The sequence below is a fragment of the Castanea sativa genome, chromosome 10 (assembly GCF_040712315.1).
Source record: "Castanea sativa cultivar Marrone di Chiusa Pesio chromosome 10, ASM4071231v1".
Lineage (NCBI taxonomy): Eukaryota > Viridiplantae > Streptophyta > Magnoliopsida > Fagales > Fagaceae > Castanea > Castanea sativa.
Window position 1 is genome coordinate 7319391 of NC_134022.1, and position 16930 is coordinate 7336320.

The 16930-nt window shown below is 35.8% G+C and overlaps 2 protein-coding genes and 1 pseudogene across 3 annotated transcripts; 1 reads left to right on the forward strand and 2 right to left on the reverse strand.

The window, feature by feature from the left end:
* Positions 1-284: 284 nt before the first annotated feature.
* Positions 285-1473, forward strand: LOC142611947 (uncharacterized). The gene is made up of 2 exons (XM_075784092.1): positions 285-621; positions 722-1473. Exons 1-2 carry the CDS (start codon positions 285-287, stop codon positions 1471-1473), a joined length of 1089 nt encoding a protein of 362 aa, XP_075640207.1.
* Positions 1474-5134: 3661 nt separating this feature from the next.
* On the reverse strand, positions 5135-7875 carry LOC142612581 (putative purine permease 11; annotated as a pseudogene).
* Positions 7876-14000: 6125 nt separating this feature from the next.
* On the reverse strand, positions 14001-16288 carry LOC142612579 (putative purine permease 11). 2 transcript variants are annotated; one of them, XM_075784678.1, is made up of 2 exons: positions 16129-16288; positions 14001-15256 (listed from the first exon to the last, which is right to left on the reverse strand). In XM_075784678.1, exons 1-2 carry the CDS (start codon positions 16163-16165, stop codon positions 14127-14129), a joined length of 1167 nt encoding a protein of 388 aa, XP_075640793.1. In that variant the 5' UTR covers positions 16166-16288; the 3' UTR covers positions 14001-14126. The 2 variants fall into 2 exon arrangements, with proteins under 2 accessions (XP_075640793.1, XP_075640794.1); XM_075784679.1 differs by having other exon boundaries at positions 14001-15128; positions 16129-16259.
* Positions 16289-16930: the final 642 nt, after the last annotated feature.

Genomic DNA, 16930 nt, shown 5'->3' on the forward strand with positions numbered 1-16930 from the left:
TTTTTTTTCTTTCTTTTATCTGCACTTTGGTTTGGTGTACAATACTATGGCGTGTTATATTTATAACACCCAAAGCCTTTTTATTTTTATTTTTAATCCCACTCACTGACTCTATGACTGTGTTTTATATATATATATATATATTTTTTTTTTTCCCTCTTTACTCAGCCTTTTGCCTTATAAATTATAATGTTTATTATGAATTTAGTGATTTTTGTTTTTGTGTGTCCTGTTATAGTTTTATTTATTTATTAAAGTTAAATATTATAGGTGATTTTACTAAAATGAGTACTCAAAGTGAAAAATCAACTAAATCAACTGCTCCTCTATGGAAATATGTTACTAAGTTAGAAAAAGCAAGTGGTGGTGTTGGGAATGTTACTTTTAGATGTAACTATTGTGAAAAAACTTTCAAGGGGTCTTATTCAAGGGTGAAGGCACACATGTTAAAATTGCCTAATTTTGGAATACAAGCATGTGCTAAGGTTGGAGATGAGTATCTAAATGAAATGCAAAAATTAGAAGATGCGTATGAGGAATCTATGCGTAGACCGATGAAGCCTAAGCTAGTGTCTTTACCAACTGATTCTGCTAGTAGCCCTGATTTGGGTCCTAGTGAGGGTAGTACGGCTACAAGTCATCCATTTTTTCAAAAAAAAAAAAAGAATTGGGAATTCTCCTTTGGAGAAGGCTTTTAACAATCAATGTCGAAAGCAATTAGATTCTCTTATTACTAGGACATTTTATTCTGCTGGTTTACCCTTTCACTTTGCTAAGAACCCGTATTGGATTGAGATGATCAAATTTGCAGCTAATAATAATAATTTAGTGGGCTATGTTCCTCCGGGTTACAATAAATTAAGAACAAATTTGTTGCATAAAGAGAGGGCACAAATTGAGAAGTTGTTGAAGTCAATTAAAGATACTTGGAAAGAAAAGAGTTTAAGTATAGTAAGTGATAGGTTGACAGATAGTCAAAAAAGGCCACTTATCAATTTTATGGTTACATCAGAGAAAGAGTCAATTTTTATCAAATCCATTAATGGTATCAAAGAGTACAAAGACAAGCACTTCATTGCTGACTTGTTTCTAAAGGTCATTGGTGAGGTTAAGCATCAACATGTTGTCCAAATTATTACTGATAATGCATTTGTTATGAAGGTTGTAGGATCTATTGTTGAAGCTGAATATCCTCATATATTTTGGTCACCTTGTGTTGTGCATACCCTCAATTTGGCCTTGAGGAATATATGTGCACCTAAGAACTCTTTGCAGAATGAGGTAGCATATAATGAATGTAATTCTATTGCACAAGTTGCAGATGAGGCAACTTTCATTCATATTTTCATCACAAATCATTCAATGAGATTAGCAATTTTTAATTCATATTCCCCTTTGAAGTTACTTGTTGTTGCTGAAACACGATTTGCTTCAATAATCACCATGCTTAAAAGATTGTTTCAAGTAAAATAGCATCTTCGAAATATGGTCATTAGTGAGGAATGAATGTCATATAGAGAAGATGATGTAGGAAAAGCTCAAACTGTGAGGGATTATGTTTTGAATGATTTGTGGTGGGACAAGGTTGCATATATTCTGAGATTCACAGGACCTATTTATGAGATGCTTTGAGTGGCTGACATGGATGCACCTATTCTCCATAAGGTGTATGGAATGTGGGATTCCATGATAGAAAATGTGAAGGAAGACTATGAGGAGTCTCCATTCCATAAGGTGGTACACAGTATACTCATTCAACGGTGGACTAAAAATTGCACACCACTTCATTGCCTAGCCCACTTCTTCAATCCGAAGTAATTTTTCTATCTCTTTAATATTTTCTTTTATATTCTTTTAGGCATTTTTAAACAACTAAACTAAACTCATTTGTTGTACTTATTTATTTGCTTTTAACTAGGTATTATACTAATCAATAGATTGAGAAAGTCAGAGGTCGTGTTGCGCCACATAAGAATGCTAAAATTTCTGGGGAGAGAAACAAGTGCCTTAAAAGATTCTTTCTTGATCTTGATGATGGGAAGAATGTAGCTGTGGAGTTTGGTTTGTTTTTAGGACTTAGGGCTTATGATGATGATAACATGGATGATAGGTGGACCTTTGATCCAATACTTTGGTGGTCACATTATGGGTCCAAGTTACCAATGCTTCAAACTCTGGCTCTAAAGCTTCTTGGACAACCTTGCTCATCATCATGTGCTGAGAGGAATTGGAGTACATATGGCTTCATCCATTGTATGAGGAGGAATAGAATTACTCCTAAACATGCTGAAGATTTAGTGTTTGTTCATTCTAATCTTCGACTTCTTTCAAGGAGGAGGGAAGAGTACACTAAAGAAAACTCTAAGAAGTGGGATAGTGGTGGAGATACTTGGGATGAACCATTTGGAGGACCCGAGTTGCTTGAGATTGCTCATTTCACACTAGATGAGCCAGAGATAGAGATAAGTCTTGTTGAGAATGATAACTATGTTGATGGAGATGATGTTTAAAACTTGTTTTCCTTTTATGTTTTTAGTTTGATGTTGAATGTAGCCTATTTAAACTTTTGGTTTGTACTCTAAGCATTTTATGTGTATTATTGTACTACTTTGGGTGTTAGTTTACTTATTTGTAGTTCTTATATAATTTAAATTTTAGAAATAAACGTATTTTGTCTAAAAATATTTAAAAATATGCCTAAATATAAAATTTAATTAATTATTTAATTGCCGTACCCATACCATATGGTACCCTTATTTTTTAAAAATTGTCGTACCCTCGTATCCATACCCGTGTGGTATCCTTACCCATGTCTGTGTTGGTGCAACATAGGTTAAGACATATTTACGTTGAAAGCACCTAATTTAAATCCAAATTTATTAAAAAATATAATAAGGTTATGAATATACAAATATAATCTTTTAGGCAATTATTTATTTGTTTTAATTTTGTTACTTTTGATATTAACTCAAACCTCACGATAGTTTAGTGAAATTTACCCAATTTAAAAATATACTCTCAAACTGCACATTTTGAAAGTACAGTTTTTTTTAAATTACACTTTTTTTTCTTTTTTTTTTCCAAAAAGCTGAAACAAGCATTCGGTTATGGTGGATGTGACATGTGATCAATAAACCATATACCTTTTTTTTTTTTTTTTTTGAGAAACCATATACTTGGATCCTTATTATCTTCACCACAAGGATATTGTCATTCTTTTCAATTTTATTTTCATCTTTATACGGTATAAGAAATAAAGCCCAAACAGTGATAAAATAAAATAAAATAAAATAGAGAAAGTTTCCAAATTGAATGGGAACCCATATAGGGTGCGTTTGTTTTGACAGTAAAGCAATTCCGGAAAATATTTTTAGCATTTGCGGGTGTTTGGCAACACTGAAAATTTTGGTCAAACGGAAAAGAGGAACCATTGACCGTAAAATACACCTTTCCCACCCGGAAAATATTTTCCATGTCTATTTTACCTTCAAATTGAGTTTTCCGTTGGAAAACAGAGAAAGAGAAGGAGAGGGAGAGAGCAACAACCCACACCAGAAAAGAGAGAGAGAGAGCTAGAGGGAGATCGCCGGTGAAGCCAAGATCACGCCGTCCTCAACCCAAAGGCCCGTCGTCGAGCTCGCGCAGGGCGAGATCGAGGCGCGATCTCACGCCGTCGAGCTCGCGCAAGGCGAGATCAAGGCGTGATCTCGCGCCGTCGAGCTCGCGTCGGGCGAGATCAACATGCGATCTCGCGCCGTCGAGCTCGCGTCGGGCGAGATCGACGTGCGATCTCGCGCCGTCGAGCTCGCGTCGGGCGAGATCGAGGCGCGACCTCGCGCCGTCGAGCTCGCGCAGGGCGAGATCGAGGTGCGATCTCGCGCCGTCGAGCTCGCGCCGGGCGAGATCGAGGTGCGATCTCGCGCCGTCGAGCTCGTGCCGGGCGAGATCGACGCACGTGATCCCGCCGGCGAGATCGGTGACCCACCGATCTCACTCTTCCTCCTCCCTGTCTCACCTCCCTCTCTCAGTTTAATTTGATTTGGCCATGGTGTTTTATTGATTTTTGTTTGTTTAGAAGTTGATGGATTGTAATGTTCTATTATAAAATTTGTTTGGAATGTGAGAAAATGGTTGAGAAAATGTGAGAAATCAGTAAAAAATTTGCATTTTCAGAATGTTACCAAACACTTGAAAATATTTTGCAAAGTATTTTTTAAAATGCCACCAAACATCTAAAAATATTTTCCTTTCTCGAAAATATATTCCTTTCCTGAAAACATTTTCCGGAATTGCTTTACTGTCGAAACAAACGCACCCTGACCGTAAAATACACCCTCCCCACCCGGAAAATATTTTCCATGCTATTTTACCTTCAAATTGAGTTTTCCGTTGGAAAACAGAGAAAGAGAAGGAGAGGGAGAGAGCAACAACCCACACCAGAAAAGAGAGAGAGAGAGCTAGAGGGAGATCGCCGGTGAAGCCAAGATCACGCCATCCTCAACCCAAAGGCCCGCCGTTGAGCTCGCGCCGGGCGAGATCTTGCGCCGTCGAGCTCGCGCCGAGCGAGATCGACGTGCGATCTCGCGCCGTCGAGCTCGCGCCGGGCGAGATCGAGGCGCAATCTCGCGCCGTCGAGCTCGCGCAGGGCGAGATCGAGGCGCGATCTCGCGCCGTCGAGCTCGCACCGGGCGAGATCAACGTGCGTGATCGCGCCGGCAAGATCGGTGACCCACCGATCTCACTCTTCCTCCTCCCTGTCTCACCTCCCTCTCTCAGTTTAATTTGATTTGGCCATGGTGTTTTATTTGATTTTTGTTTGTTTAGAAGTTGATGGATTGTAATGTTCTATTATAAAATTTGTTTGGAATGTGAGAAAATGGTTGAGAAAATGTGAGAAATCAGTAAAAAATTTGCATTTTCAGAATGTTACCAAACACTTGAAAATATTTTCCAAAGTATTTTTTAAAATGCCACCAAACATCAAAAAATATTTTCCTTTCTCGAAAATATATTCTTTTCCTGAAAACATTTTCCGGAATTGCTTTACTGTCGAAACAAACGCACCCATAGCTACAAATCCTGGGTATTCAGTGGACATTTCTTTACTTTTCTCTTTAAAAAAAAAAAAATCTCATCAACAAACCTCTATTACAGCCCCTGCCCCAGAAGCCTCATTATCACTGGTTTTGTTAACCTTGGATTTAGAATCATCAAGATAATGTTGATAGATGTATGAAAGAAGACCCCAGACTGCTAACACCAAAGCCGTCACCTTCACCCCATCCATCTTGTCATGAAAAAACATTGCTGCAAGAATGGGAACAACAGGATAAGCCAATGTGCTAATGACATTGCTGAAGAGTGAAGATACCTCAAAAATCAACCCCAACATAGCTGTTTGAGAAATTTGCCATGTCAAAGCCGTCCAAATCAAAGTCATCATAAGGATACCCTTCCTTTTCCATAATTCTCCATCTCATTCTGCAAAATTTTCCATTCTGCACTTGCAAAAAGTCCTACCACACAGCCACAAGTTGCGACAAATGATGGGTATATTTGCATATCCAATACAGCAGAAAAAGTCTCTGTTTTTATAACTTTTTGGAAAGAAAGTTGTACTAAGGAAAGGTTTAATGAGAATGTTGCAGATGCACCAAGTGTGCAAAGAAATCCAATTACATACTTTCCTTTAGGTATTCCGGTCATGTTTTCAGAGTCGGTATTGACTGCAAGAAGGGATGCGGATATAGTAAGAAGGACAAGAGAGTTGAGTATAAAGGGAGTGAATTTTTGTGAATTGAAGAAAAATGAGAAGAGGCCATTAAAGGCCAATTGGGTTGCACATAGTAGAGAATAAGTAGAGACAGGGAGGTATGAGAGTCCATATGAATACATCAGGTTGCCACCTGTCAACATTAGGCCAAAAGCAAAGTAGAGAAAGGCAAGGGTGGAGAGAGGTGGCAATTTTGTAGAGGAAGTGTTTAAGGGAGTGCTTGCTGTGGATCTTAACGATGGTGAGAAGAAGAATAGGAGAGGAAGTAATATTGGGAAGCCAGCTGATTGAACAAATGTTGCCATCCATTTGCTATTCCCACCTTGATCAAAGTATAATCTTCCCAAGAGAGTCGCTACTGCCTGGCCGGCAATAAGAAAGAAGGAGTAAGAGGCAATGCGAAGCCACCACTTGTAATGTTTGAGTCTAGGAAGTTTCATTAAGTTGGTAACAAAAGTGCCTTTATTTGAGTTTTGCTCTCTGTCATCGGCTAATCATGCACACAAACATTGAAAGAAAGTAAATGTAAGTACTAGCTATATCATCATAAACCAGTCCAGAAAAAAACAATTAATTGAGATTGGTTTCAATCATGTTGGAGTAGTGACTGCCTTAGTTGACCTGTTTACTACTTATAATCCTGGAGTGGATAATAGGAGTACATGATTATGACTTTTGATTGCTCCCTAAAAGCTTAAGAGATACAAAAACTGCATATCAAAAACTGTATAGGGATTGTCATTTGCAGTTGCAGAGGTTCCCCCTCCACAAATGGCAGCTGAAGTCGAGGCTCTTGCTTTGCATAGAGCAGTTCAATTTGCAACAGAGATTGGTTTACAGGAGGCCGTTTTTGAAGGTGATGCTTAAGTGTTAATCAAGATGCTGTGGCAAAATAAATTCAAGTTTGTTCATTATGGCCAAATCATTGAAGACATTAATTTTTGCTTCTCAATTAAGTTTTCATTCCTTTTCTCATGTAAAACGTAGTGAGAATTTTGTTGCCCATGCTCTAGCTAGGCTGGCCCTAGGCCTAGGCCATTTAGGCCATGGCCTAAGGCCCCCTAACATGGAAAGGCCCCCAAATATGAGGGCAATAAGTGTTTTTTTTTTCCAATTAAGGAAAAATATGAGTTGAGTGTACATTTTTTTCTAAAGGCCTAAGATATTAGAATTATGTTAGTATAGTACAAGTTTTATCATAAAGTTCTATAAATTAACATGTCACCAATTACATGAAATAATACAATACTTATTTATTCTTTGGTTGAAGTGTCACTTCATTGTCATGTCACTTTGTATGCTTTTTGCAATAAAATTAATAGTAAGTTTAGCATTTTCACCAAAAAAATAATATGAATTAATAGAAATGCAACCTAATCTTCATTAAGTGAATGAAAAATGCTAAATCTAATACAAATTTGATGAAAAAAACTTACAAATTGATGTGACACTAATATGATTGGTGTCACTTAAACAGTATAATAAATGAATGTTTGAATAATTTTTTAAAAAAAATCGGTGATATGCTAGTTTGTAACCTATATAGTAAGTATCATTAGCTCACTTTGGGTGAATTGTCCATATTAATAAGTATGAATTAGTAATAAATTTGACATAAAAAATAAACTAAATAGTGTATTATTTAAGTGATATTTAAATGTAAAAGGCCCCTTTAAAATTTTCGCCATGGGCCTCAAATTATCTTGGTCCGGCCTAGCCTAGAAGGGCAAAAGGACTTGCTGATATGCAGTTATGGATTGAAGAAGTACCAGAGGACTTAAATCCTATCGTTTTGTATGATGTTCAATAATAAATAAAGTAGTCATTCTGACTGGTTTTCATTAAAAAAAATGGATCATTAGTAACTGTCGAAGTTTTGTTTTATGTTAATTCATAAATCACTAACAATTTAAAGTATGGTTTGAAGAATTAAAATTGATAAAGCTTCAGATATTTCCTGATCGAATGAATTTTATTTTTCCAATCATAATATGAAGATGTAAAATGAGAAAAAAAAAATTCCATTAATTTAACAATTAATCAGCGAGTTTGGTGAGTGACTGACCTTGAGTATCTTGTTGCAGCTCTAGAACAGGCTCCATGAAGATCCAGAAGGTGCTAAACAAAAAGGTATGTTCATCCTTCTTTATGTTTACCTATTACACAGCTGATAAACTTGGATTAGGAGACAGAAAGTCCAGACATCAATTAGTTACTATTTGATATAGATTGGATTCGATTTTAAGTTCACTACCTGACAACATTTTTTTTTTATGAGACTACCTGACAACATTAAACATTATTAATTGAATTGATCGAATCCCCCACGTTGTTAAATTTAATTCACATATAGTTTAGTACAACACTCTCAAAAATGATGAAGAACTATAAACAAATTAGCTGCTGTAAAGTACACTCGCTGCACTCATAGGATGCACTTCTTTTTAAACTCAACGAGCTAAAGCTAAAACTAGAGGTCAGCAAACTTGACTTGGCTAGGCTTAATATTTGGGTTGTTTGAATACCATTCATATCCATAGACACTAGTTAAGAACATTACATTCAGGAGGAATCTCACGCAAGTGGACTTATAAAACAACAGAGCCTCATTTATCTGTTAATTTCTCTGCTGGAGGTGTCTCACGCATGTGGACTAGTTAAACAACAGAGACTGATTTATCTGTTAACTTCTCTGCTGGAGGAGTCTCACGCATGTGGACTTGTTAAACAAAAGAGCCTGATTTATCTGTCAACTTCTCTGCTTACATTGCAAAATTGACTAGCAATTTAGCTTTTTAGGCCGAGCGAAATTGGCCAGCTACGAATTTCCACAGTGGGACCAGGAGTACATTTTTATTTTATTTTAAATGAGGCTTCACAATTTGCATTTTTTAGCATGAGCTTGAGATGGTAATTTGAATCACAGGAATATACACCTCACTCACATCGGTGCAGACCCCACAAGTATATCCATGGGGTGCAAAATAAAAATTCTCTTTGCATTGGATTTGTTTGTTTGTAATCAAGATAGTTAAGAGCATCCGCACTGGTCATTGTAAATGCCAATGCCAAGCCCATTTTACCATTTTCACCCAAAAAAGAGGCTCCATCCGAACTTCTAAAATGCAACAATTGTAAAAAATTTTACAATGTTGCTACAGTGCAATTCTACATGTAGAATGGCACTATAGCACTATTGTATAAATTTTTTAATCACTTTTATTCTCTCTCTCTCTCTCTCTCTCTCTCTCTATCTCTTTGGGGCTGAGACGTCTTCTTTCTTTTTCAACTCACTCTTTTTGTTTTCTCATCTACCTTCTCTCACTCTCTGACTCGATGTTAGCCAAAGCAAGGTTCGACGAAGGCGTGGCGGTGATGGCGTTTGCTGATTGGTGATGGCGTGGTTTTCAAATCAGTGATAATGTATTTTCGATGGCGTGGGTTCCAAATCGGTGGCATGGGTTTCTAATCAGTGGCTTGGGTTAGCTGATTGGTGGCTTGGGTTTGCTGATTGGTGGCTTGTGGAGATCGGCGAGTCGGCGTGGTGGGTTTGAAGTGATTTCCTCGATCGTGGTTTGAAGTGGTTTTCTCTTTTGGTGTGTTTTCGGCAATTTCTTGTGTTTCTTGGCAATTTCCTTAATCGGTGGTGGTGGTTTTTGTCAATTTTTTGTGTTTCTTTTCCTCTTGGTGGTTGCTTCTTGTGGTTGTTATTGGTGGTGAGTTTGGTTGTGGTGGTGGTTGCTGGCTAATGGCGTGGTGGTGGCAAGGTAGATTTCTGGGTTTTTCTTTTTTGGAACAGGGTTTCTGGGTTTTTTCTGAGAGTACATTTTGTTAGTTATATATTTTAATATGTAAATATATTATTTTAATGAGTAGAATAGGAAAATAAAAGTTGGGATGTTGAGAGTAGTGAAAAATGGTATTGTATAATTGATAAAGTGGTTTTTTGGAATGGTAAAATAGGATAGAATTGAAATAATCAATGCTGATGCTCTAAGTAAGAAGCCAACAAATTGAGCAACTTCTTACTCAAATGGGCTAATTCAAATGTCGCGGAGCCTAGGAAAATTACAAGGACCAAATTGTTTGTACTAATATAGCATTTTAGAGAGTTTCAACCTATAGCGTCCGCTTATGATGATAGCTATTTATCATAAGACCAAAACACCAGTCGGTTTTTGGTATAGTTGGGAGATTGAACTCCAGATCTCTTATTCAACCAATGTCACGAAATCCAAAAGAAAGTACACATGATGCTCTCTTGATGGAACAAAAACTAAAATATTAGTTTCTAGTAGTAAAGCTCGAATTCACGAGGAGTTTCCTTGAATCCACAAGAAGAAAAGAATTGGAATCCACCAAAAAAAAGAATTTGACAAAACATCTATGTTTATTGGTAATCTTCTGAAAACTGAATTGCCTTTGGAGGCTACAATGCGTTTAAATAGTAAGAAAAAAACCTAGGGCAACCAAAAACCTTAAGGTGGCTACAAAAGCATATAAAACCCAAATTTGACTAAACAACATTAAAAGCACCTAAAAAGAAGGAAATAAATAACCTAAACCTAAAATAACAAAAATTACATAAAAATACTAAAATTAAATATTTAGAAAAATTAGAGAAATCGTGTCCTACATCAAACCCCTCTACTTGAAATAAACTCGTTCTCGAGTTCATCTTTGAAACCTAAAATTTTCCACTCCAAATTAACAAATACTTCAAATGCTTTAATAACTTGATTTGGTTTTGAAACTTGAATCCTTCATAAAGTGTAGCATAAAATTTCTTCTTATCTACCTTTAATTTATTTGCAACATCAATCAACAAAGGGTTGATAATAAAATTAAAATTTTCTACTCCAAGAAAATCAACATATTGTGTAGTCATCTTCAACAAATCAACTGAGACCTAAGGATTGTGAGTTGTGGACTCATCCTTATATTTGACCTCAATTGAATCTTCCGTAGTGTTCTCAATAATTACCATCTCTTCATTCTTGTCATTGTCCATAATCAACTTAACCTTCATTTCTTTGACCTCTTCATCAAAAATTTGAAAAGTGATATCTTCAATCTTCAATTCAATAACTTGTTGCAAGTTTTGATCTTTTTTAACCACTTCAAATTTTTCTTTAGTAATAGGCTGCTTCTTCTCAACCCTCAAACCCTTTCCTTTATTTGATACATGGACTTGGTTGTGATAATTTTGATTTTTGACCTTTCATGTTTTGAACACATTGCTTTTCATATGAATTTACAGATTTATAATTAACACTTGTGTAATCTAGTATATCATAGTTGTTAGGACATATGTGAACTATGTTAAGAACATATGTCATTTAGAATTGGCTAATCATTTGACAAAATGCACTTTACTTGTAATTTGGTAGATCTAGGATGGTTTAAGTTTTCAACAAACATGTTACTCAAGTCAAGAGTTAAAACCATGTAAATTTATTTAAGAAATAAGTGAAGAAGTGCTGTATTTTCAAATTTGACAAATGACATCTATCGAGGTTTAAAAGGCAGTTTTAGCCCGATGCCCGACAGCTGCTCGATAGAAAACCTATCTATCGAGATTTACAAAAATGTGTATGTGTTTAGGCTTTCTTTTCTCACAACCCTAAACATATATAAGGACTATTTTAAGGGCCGTCTCAGTTGATGAAACTTGATGCAAATGTTTTGTTCAAGCAAATTGTGACTGGAGACAAAATTTGTCCTAGTTCATCTTTCTCTTGAAGAAGTTGATGCGTTTGTACACCGTAGGATTTTTTAACCAAGGAGCTTCGTGATCTTCATCGTGTTGATGAACTGAAGAACTTTACGGCCAACATCCTTCTTAAGTTGGTGAGTAAGCCGTGTACTGGGATTTGCGCATCGATTGGTTAGTCACGTATTGAGAAATGTGCATTGAAAATGAGAGATTGTCACTACAAAACAAGTTCAATTGTGTATTAGGGTAAGGGTTCAACTATAGGTTGGTATAAAGTACTAAGATTCCTTTACCTGTAACCGCTTGATGTGATCATAATGGATTCTCGAGAGTGATGACCTTAAAATAGCCCGGTGTGATTTTTGCTTTGGAGGTTTTCCACATTCGTAAACAAATCATCGTGTCAGCTTTATTTTTCACTGCATTTAACTTAGTTGATGATTTGTTTGTGCTACCATGCGTATTACATGTTAATTGATTTAATTAATTCACTTGGCTAATTAATTGGTTAATTTATCACAAGAGGTTAATACATTCTTGGCATATCAATAGTCATTAAGAAACCATAAATCAATTAATACTTTTTTCATTCTTTGCCAAGAGCAACTTGGATGCTTACCTTGCCGCTTTCTATCGATTTGAATCTCTTCCCATCATTTCTCTGCTTCATCGTCTAATTTATTAGATGCAAGCTGCACTTTTTCTTCATCATAAATCTTCCAAAAATTGAAATAGTCTTCCAAATCAAGAAGCTAGTCGATAAAATCCAACTTACACATATCTCCATCAAAGAATGGAATTTTCTTGTAGTTAGGAGTGTCTTTGAATATATTGGTCATTGTCATTGTGAGATGATTTCCTAGCAAGAAGAGTAGCAATCTTTTGCTTGATTTAACCTATAATTTGCTGACTCTTTTCGCAAAATTGGTGATTCTCATCATGAAAATTAAGGAACTAACCCCTAGTGAGAATTGTGTTGTCAATGTCATTGCTGCCGTCGTTGTTGTGGTGGTCATTGTCTCGCCGGTTAACCATCAGACCAGGGTAAGTCAAGGCTCTAATACAAACTAATATTGTGGAAGCCTAAAGAAAGCACACATGATGCTCTTTTAATGAAGCTGAAACTAAACTATGAGCTTTTGGTAGTAAACCTCAAATCCACAAGGGGTTTCCCTAAATCCACAAAGAGCAAAAAACTAGAATATACTAGAAGAAAGAATTTGGCAAAATGTCTGTGTTTATTGAAAACTAAATTGCCTTTGGAAGTTACAATGTGTTTAAATAGTTATACAAAACCTAGGATAACTAGAAACCCTAAGACGGCTATGAAAGCATATAAAACCCTAATTTGACTAAACAACAATAAAAGCATCTAAAGAGAAGGAAATAAATAACATAAACCTAAGATAACAAAAATTACATAAAAATATTAAAATTAAATATTTACAAAAATTAGAAAATTTGTGTTCTACATCATTAATTATTAGAGACTTTACCAGTAATATAGTAGTGGAAGTTACCACTAGATGGAGATTATTTTTTTACATTTGAGATAAAGAAATGAAAGCATCGAATATATCAAGAAACATTTTGACAATAATCCCTAGAAATAAATAATAATAATAATAAATACTCCTGATTTTTGGGTCATAATCAAATTGACCTCTTGATCTTTTAATTTGAAATTATAAACTCTTAAATTTGGAGAAATTTCCAAATTGATCCTTCCGTAAGTTCTGTTATCATTTCGTTGGTGCATTGTACAGAAAGTATTGTCACATACATGCATTTTAATAATATATATATATATATATAAATTTTAAATTAAAATCCAATAAAAAGTCTTTTTTTTTTTCCTTCTTTCTCTCTTATGGTTTTCAAACTACTCAATCTACGATGTAGTTGAGCCTTCACAAATGACAACATTTATAATTTTCTAACCTCTTTAATTTTTAGATGTGTGTATGTCTAATTTCTATGCATGTTTAGGCTATTCATGAACTTGTACGAGGCTATTCTATAGCATGCAAGAAGCAAACAATTCTAAATGGAAACTAACTAGACATTAGACCTAAGAAGCTTCTTCACCAAGACTGTTGTCTCACAGCAGTGCCGCAGGTATCGCAAGAGGCAGTAATATTGGTGTTCAGTTTTCCCCACAAACATAGAAAAAAAATTTCTCCTCCATGCTAAACTTTTAGAGAAAGCTGTACGTATTGCCATGTAGCTTTTGGAACCTAAACAAATTATTTTAACACGAACATGTGCATGAAAAATAAGACTTTTTTTTTTTTTTTTAATAAAACATGGAAGTCCTTTAAGCTAGAACCCCCCAGATGAGAAAGAATCATAGCATATCAACAAAGACCCTTTAAACATGCTTTCTCAGCATCGCATGTAAATCACCCCAATTGCAATGCCACACACTTTGTTACTCAGTTGCTCTCAATTGTCATTCTTTTCTATTTTGTTTTCATTTTTTACTGTATAAGAAATAAAGTCAAAACAGTGAAAAAAAAAAGAGAAAGTTTCCAAATTGAATGGGAACCCACATAGCCGCAAATCCTGGGTTTTCAGTGGAAATTTCTTTACACTTCTCTATAAAAAATTTATTAAAAAAAAAAAAAAACCATGTCATCAACAAACCTCTATTACAGCCCCTGCCCCAGAAGCCTCATTATTACTGGTTTTGTTAACCTTGGATTTAGAATCATCAAGATAATGTTGATAGATGTATGAAAGAAAACCCCAGACTGCTAACAACAAAGCCGTCACCTTCACCCCATCCATCTTGTCATGAAAAAACACTACCGCAAGAATGGGAACAACAGGCAAAGCCAATGTGCTAATGACATTGCAGAAGAGTGATGATACCTCAAAAATCAACCCCATCATACCTATTGAAGAAATTTGCCATGTCACAGCCGTCCAAATCAAAGTCATCATATAGGATACCCTTCCTTTTCCATAATTCTCCATCTCATTCTGCAAAATTTTCCATTCTCCACTTGCAAAAAGTCCTACCACACAGCCACAAGTTGCGACAAATGATGGGTATATTTGCATATCCAATACAGCAGAGAAAGTCTCTGTTTTTATAACTTTTTGGAAAGACAGTTGTATTAAGGATAGCATTAATGAGTATGTTGCAGATGCACCAAGCGTGCAAAGGAATCCAATTACGTACTTTCCTTTAGGGATTCCGGTCATGTTTTCAGAGTCGGTATTGACTGCAAGAAGGGATGCTGAAATGGTAAGAAGGACAAGGGAGTTGAGTATAAGGGGAGTGAATTTTTGTGAATTGAAGAAAAATGAGAAGAGGGCATTAAAGGCCAATTGGGTTGCACATAGTAGAGAATAAGTAGAGACAGGGAGGTATAAGAGTCCATATGAATACATCAGGTTGTCACCTGTCAACATTAGGCCAAAAGCAAAGTAGAGAAAGGTAAGGGTGGAGAGAGGTGGCAATTTTGTAGAGGAAGTGTTTAAGGGGGTGCTTGCAGTGGATCTTAACGATGGGGAGAAGAAGAATAGGAGAGGAAGTAAAATTGGGAAGCCAGCTGATTGAACAAATGTTGCCATCCATTTGCTATTCCCACCTTGATCATAGTATAATCTTCCCAAGAGAGTTGCTACAGTCTGGCCGGCAACAACAAAGGAGGTGTAAGAGGCAATACGAAGCCACCACTTGTAATGTTTGAGTCTAGGATGTTTCATTAGGTTGGTAACAAAAGTGCCTTTATTTGAGTTCTGCTCTCTGTCATCGGCTAATCATGCACACAAACATTGAAAGGAAAGTAAATGCAAGTATTAGCCATATCATCATAAAACAGTCCAGAAAAAACAATTAATTAAGATTGGTTTCAATTATGTTGGAGTAGTGACTGCCTTAGTTGACCTGTTTACTACTTATAATCCTGGAGTGGATAATAGGAGTACATGATTATGACTTTTGATTGCTCCCTAAAAGCTTAAGAGATACAAAAACTGCATAACAAAAACTGTATAGGGAATGTCCTTCGCAGTTGCAGAGGTTCCCCTTCCACAAATGGCAGCTGAAGGCAAGGCTCTTGCTTTGCATAGAGCAGTTCAAATTGCTACAGAGATTGTTTTACAGGAGGTCATTTTCAAAGGTGATGCTGAAGTGTTAATCAAGATGCCGCAGCAAAATGAATTCGAGTGTGTTCCCTATGGCCAAATCATTGAAGACATAAATTTTTGCTTCTCAGTTAAGTTTTCATTCCTTTTCTCATGTAAAATGCAGTGGGAAATTGGTTGCCCATGCTCTAGCTAGAAGGGCAAAACGACTTGCTGATATGCAGATCTGGATTGAAGAAGTACCAGAGGACTTAAATCCTATCATTTTGTATGATATTCAATAAGAAATAAAGTAGTCATTCTGACTGGTTTCCATTAAAAAAATTGGATTACTTGTAACTGGAAGTTTTCTTTTACGTTTATTCATAAATCACTAACAATTTAAAGTCTGGTTTGAAGAATTAAAATTGATAAAGCTTCAAATACTTCCTGATTGAATGAATTTTATTTTTCAAATCAAAATATAAAGATGTAAAAAGAGAAAATAAATAAATATTCCTTTAATTTAACAATTAATCAGCGAGTTTGGTAAGTGACTAACCTTGAGTATCTTGTTGCAGCTCTTGAGCAGGCTCCATGAAGATCCAGAGGATGCTAAACAAAAAAGGTTTATATGTTCATCCTCCTTTATGTTTATCTATCACACAGCTGAGCTGATTACTTTATGCCAAATTGGATTAGGAGATCGAAAGTCAAGACATCAATTAGTTACCATTTGATTCTAAGTCCCACTAACCGACAAGAGGAAACATTTTTAATTGAATTGACTGAAACCCATGACGTTGTTAAATTCAATTCACACACTTTAGTTTGGTCCACCACTTTTGACAATGATGATGATGATGAAGCACTATAAACAAACTTAAGGTCAAATGAGCTGCTGTGAAGTACACTCTTAAACTCAACGAGCTAAAACTAGAGGTCAGCAAACTTGACTTGGCTAGGCTTATTTTCTGCTATTTAAAAGAGAATGAGGGGTCACTATTTAGTTAATAGAATATCTCTCTCTCTTTCCATTGTATATCATGATTCTCAATTAATAAATTCTACTTCTCTCCAAAAAAAAAAAAAAAAAGAAATCTTTTGAAAACCGTTCATATTCACAGACCCCAGTTAAGAACTCGATGATCAGGAGGAGTCTCACGCAACTGGACTTGTTAAACCACAGAGCCTGATTTTATCTGTTAACTTTGCTTACATTGCAAAATTGATCAGCAAGTTAGTTTTTTAGGCCGGTCAAAATTGGCTAGCTACGAATTTCCGCAGTAGGACCAGGAGTATTTTTTTTTAATAAGGCTTCACGATTTGCAAGTGTACAAAATAAAAATTCTCTCTTTGAATTG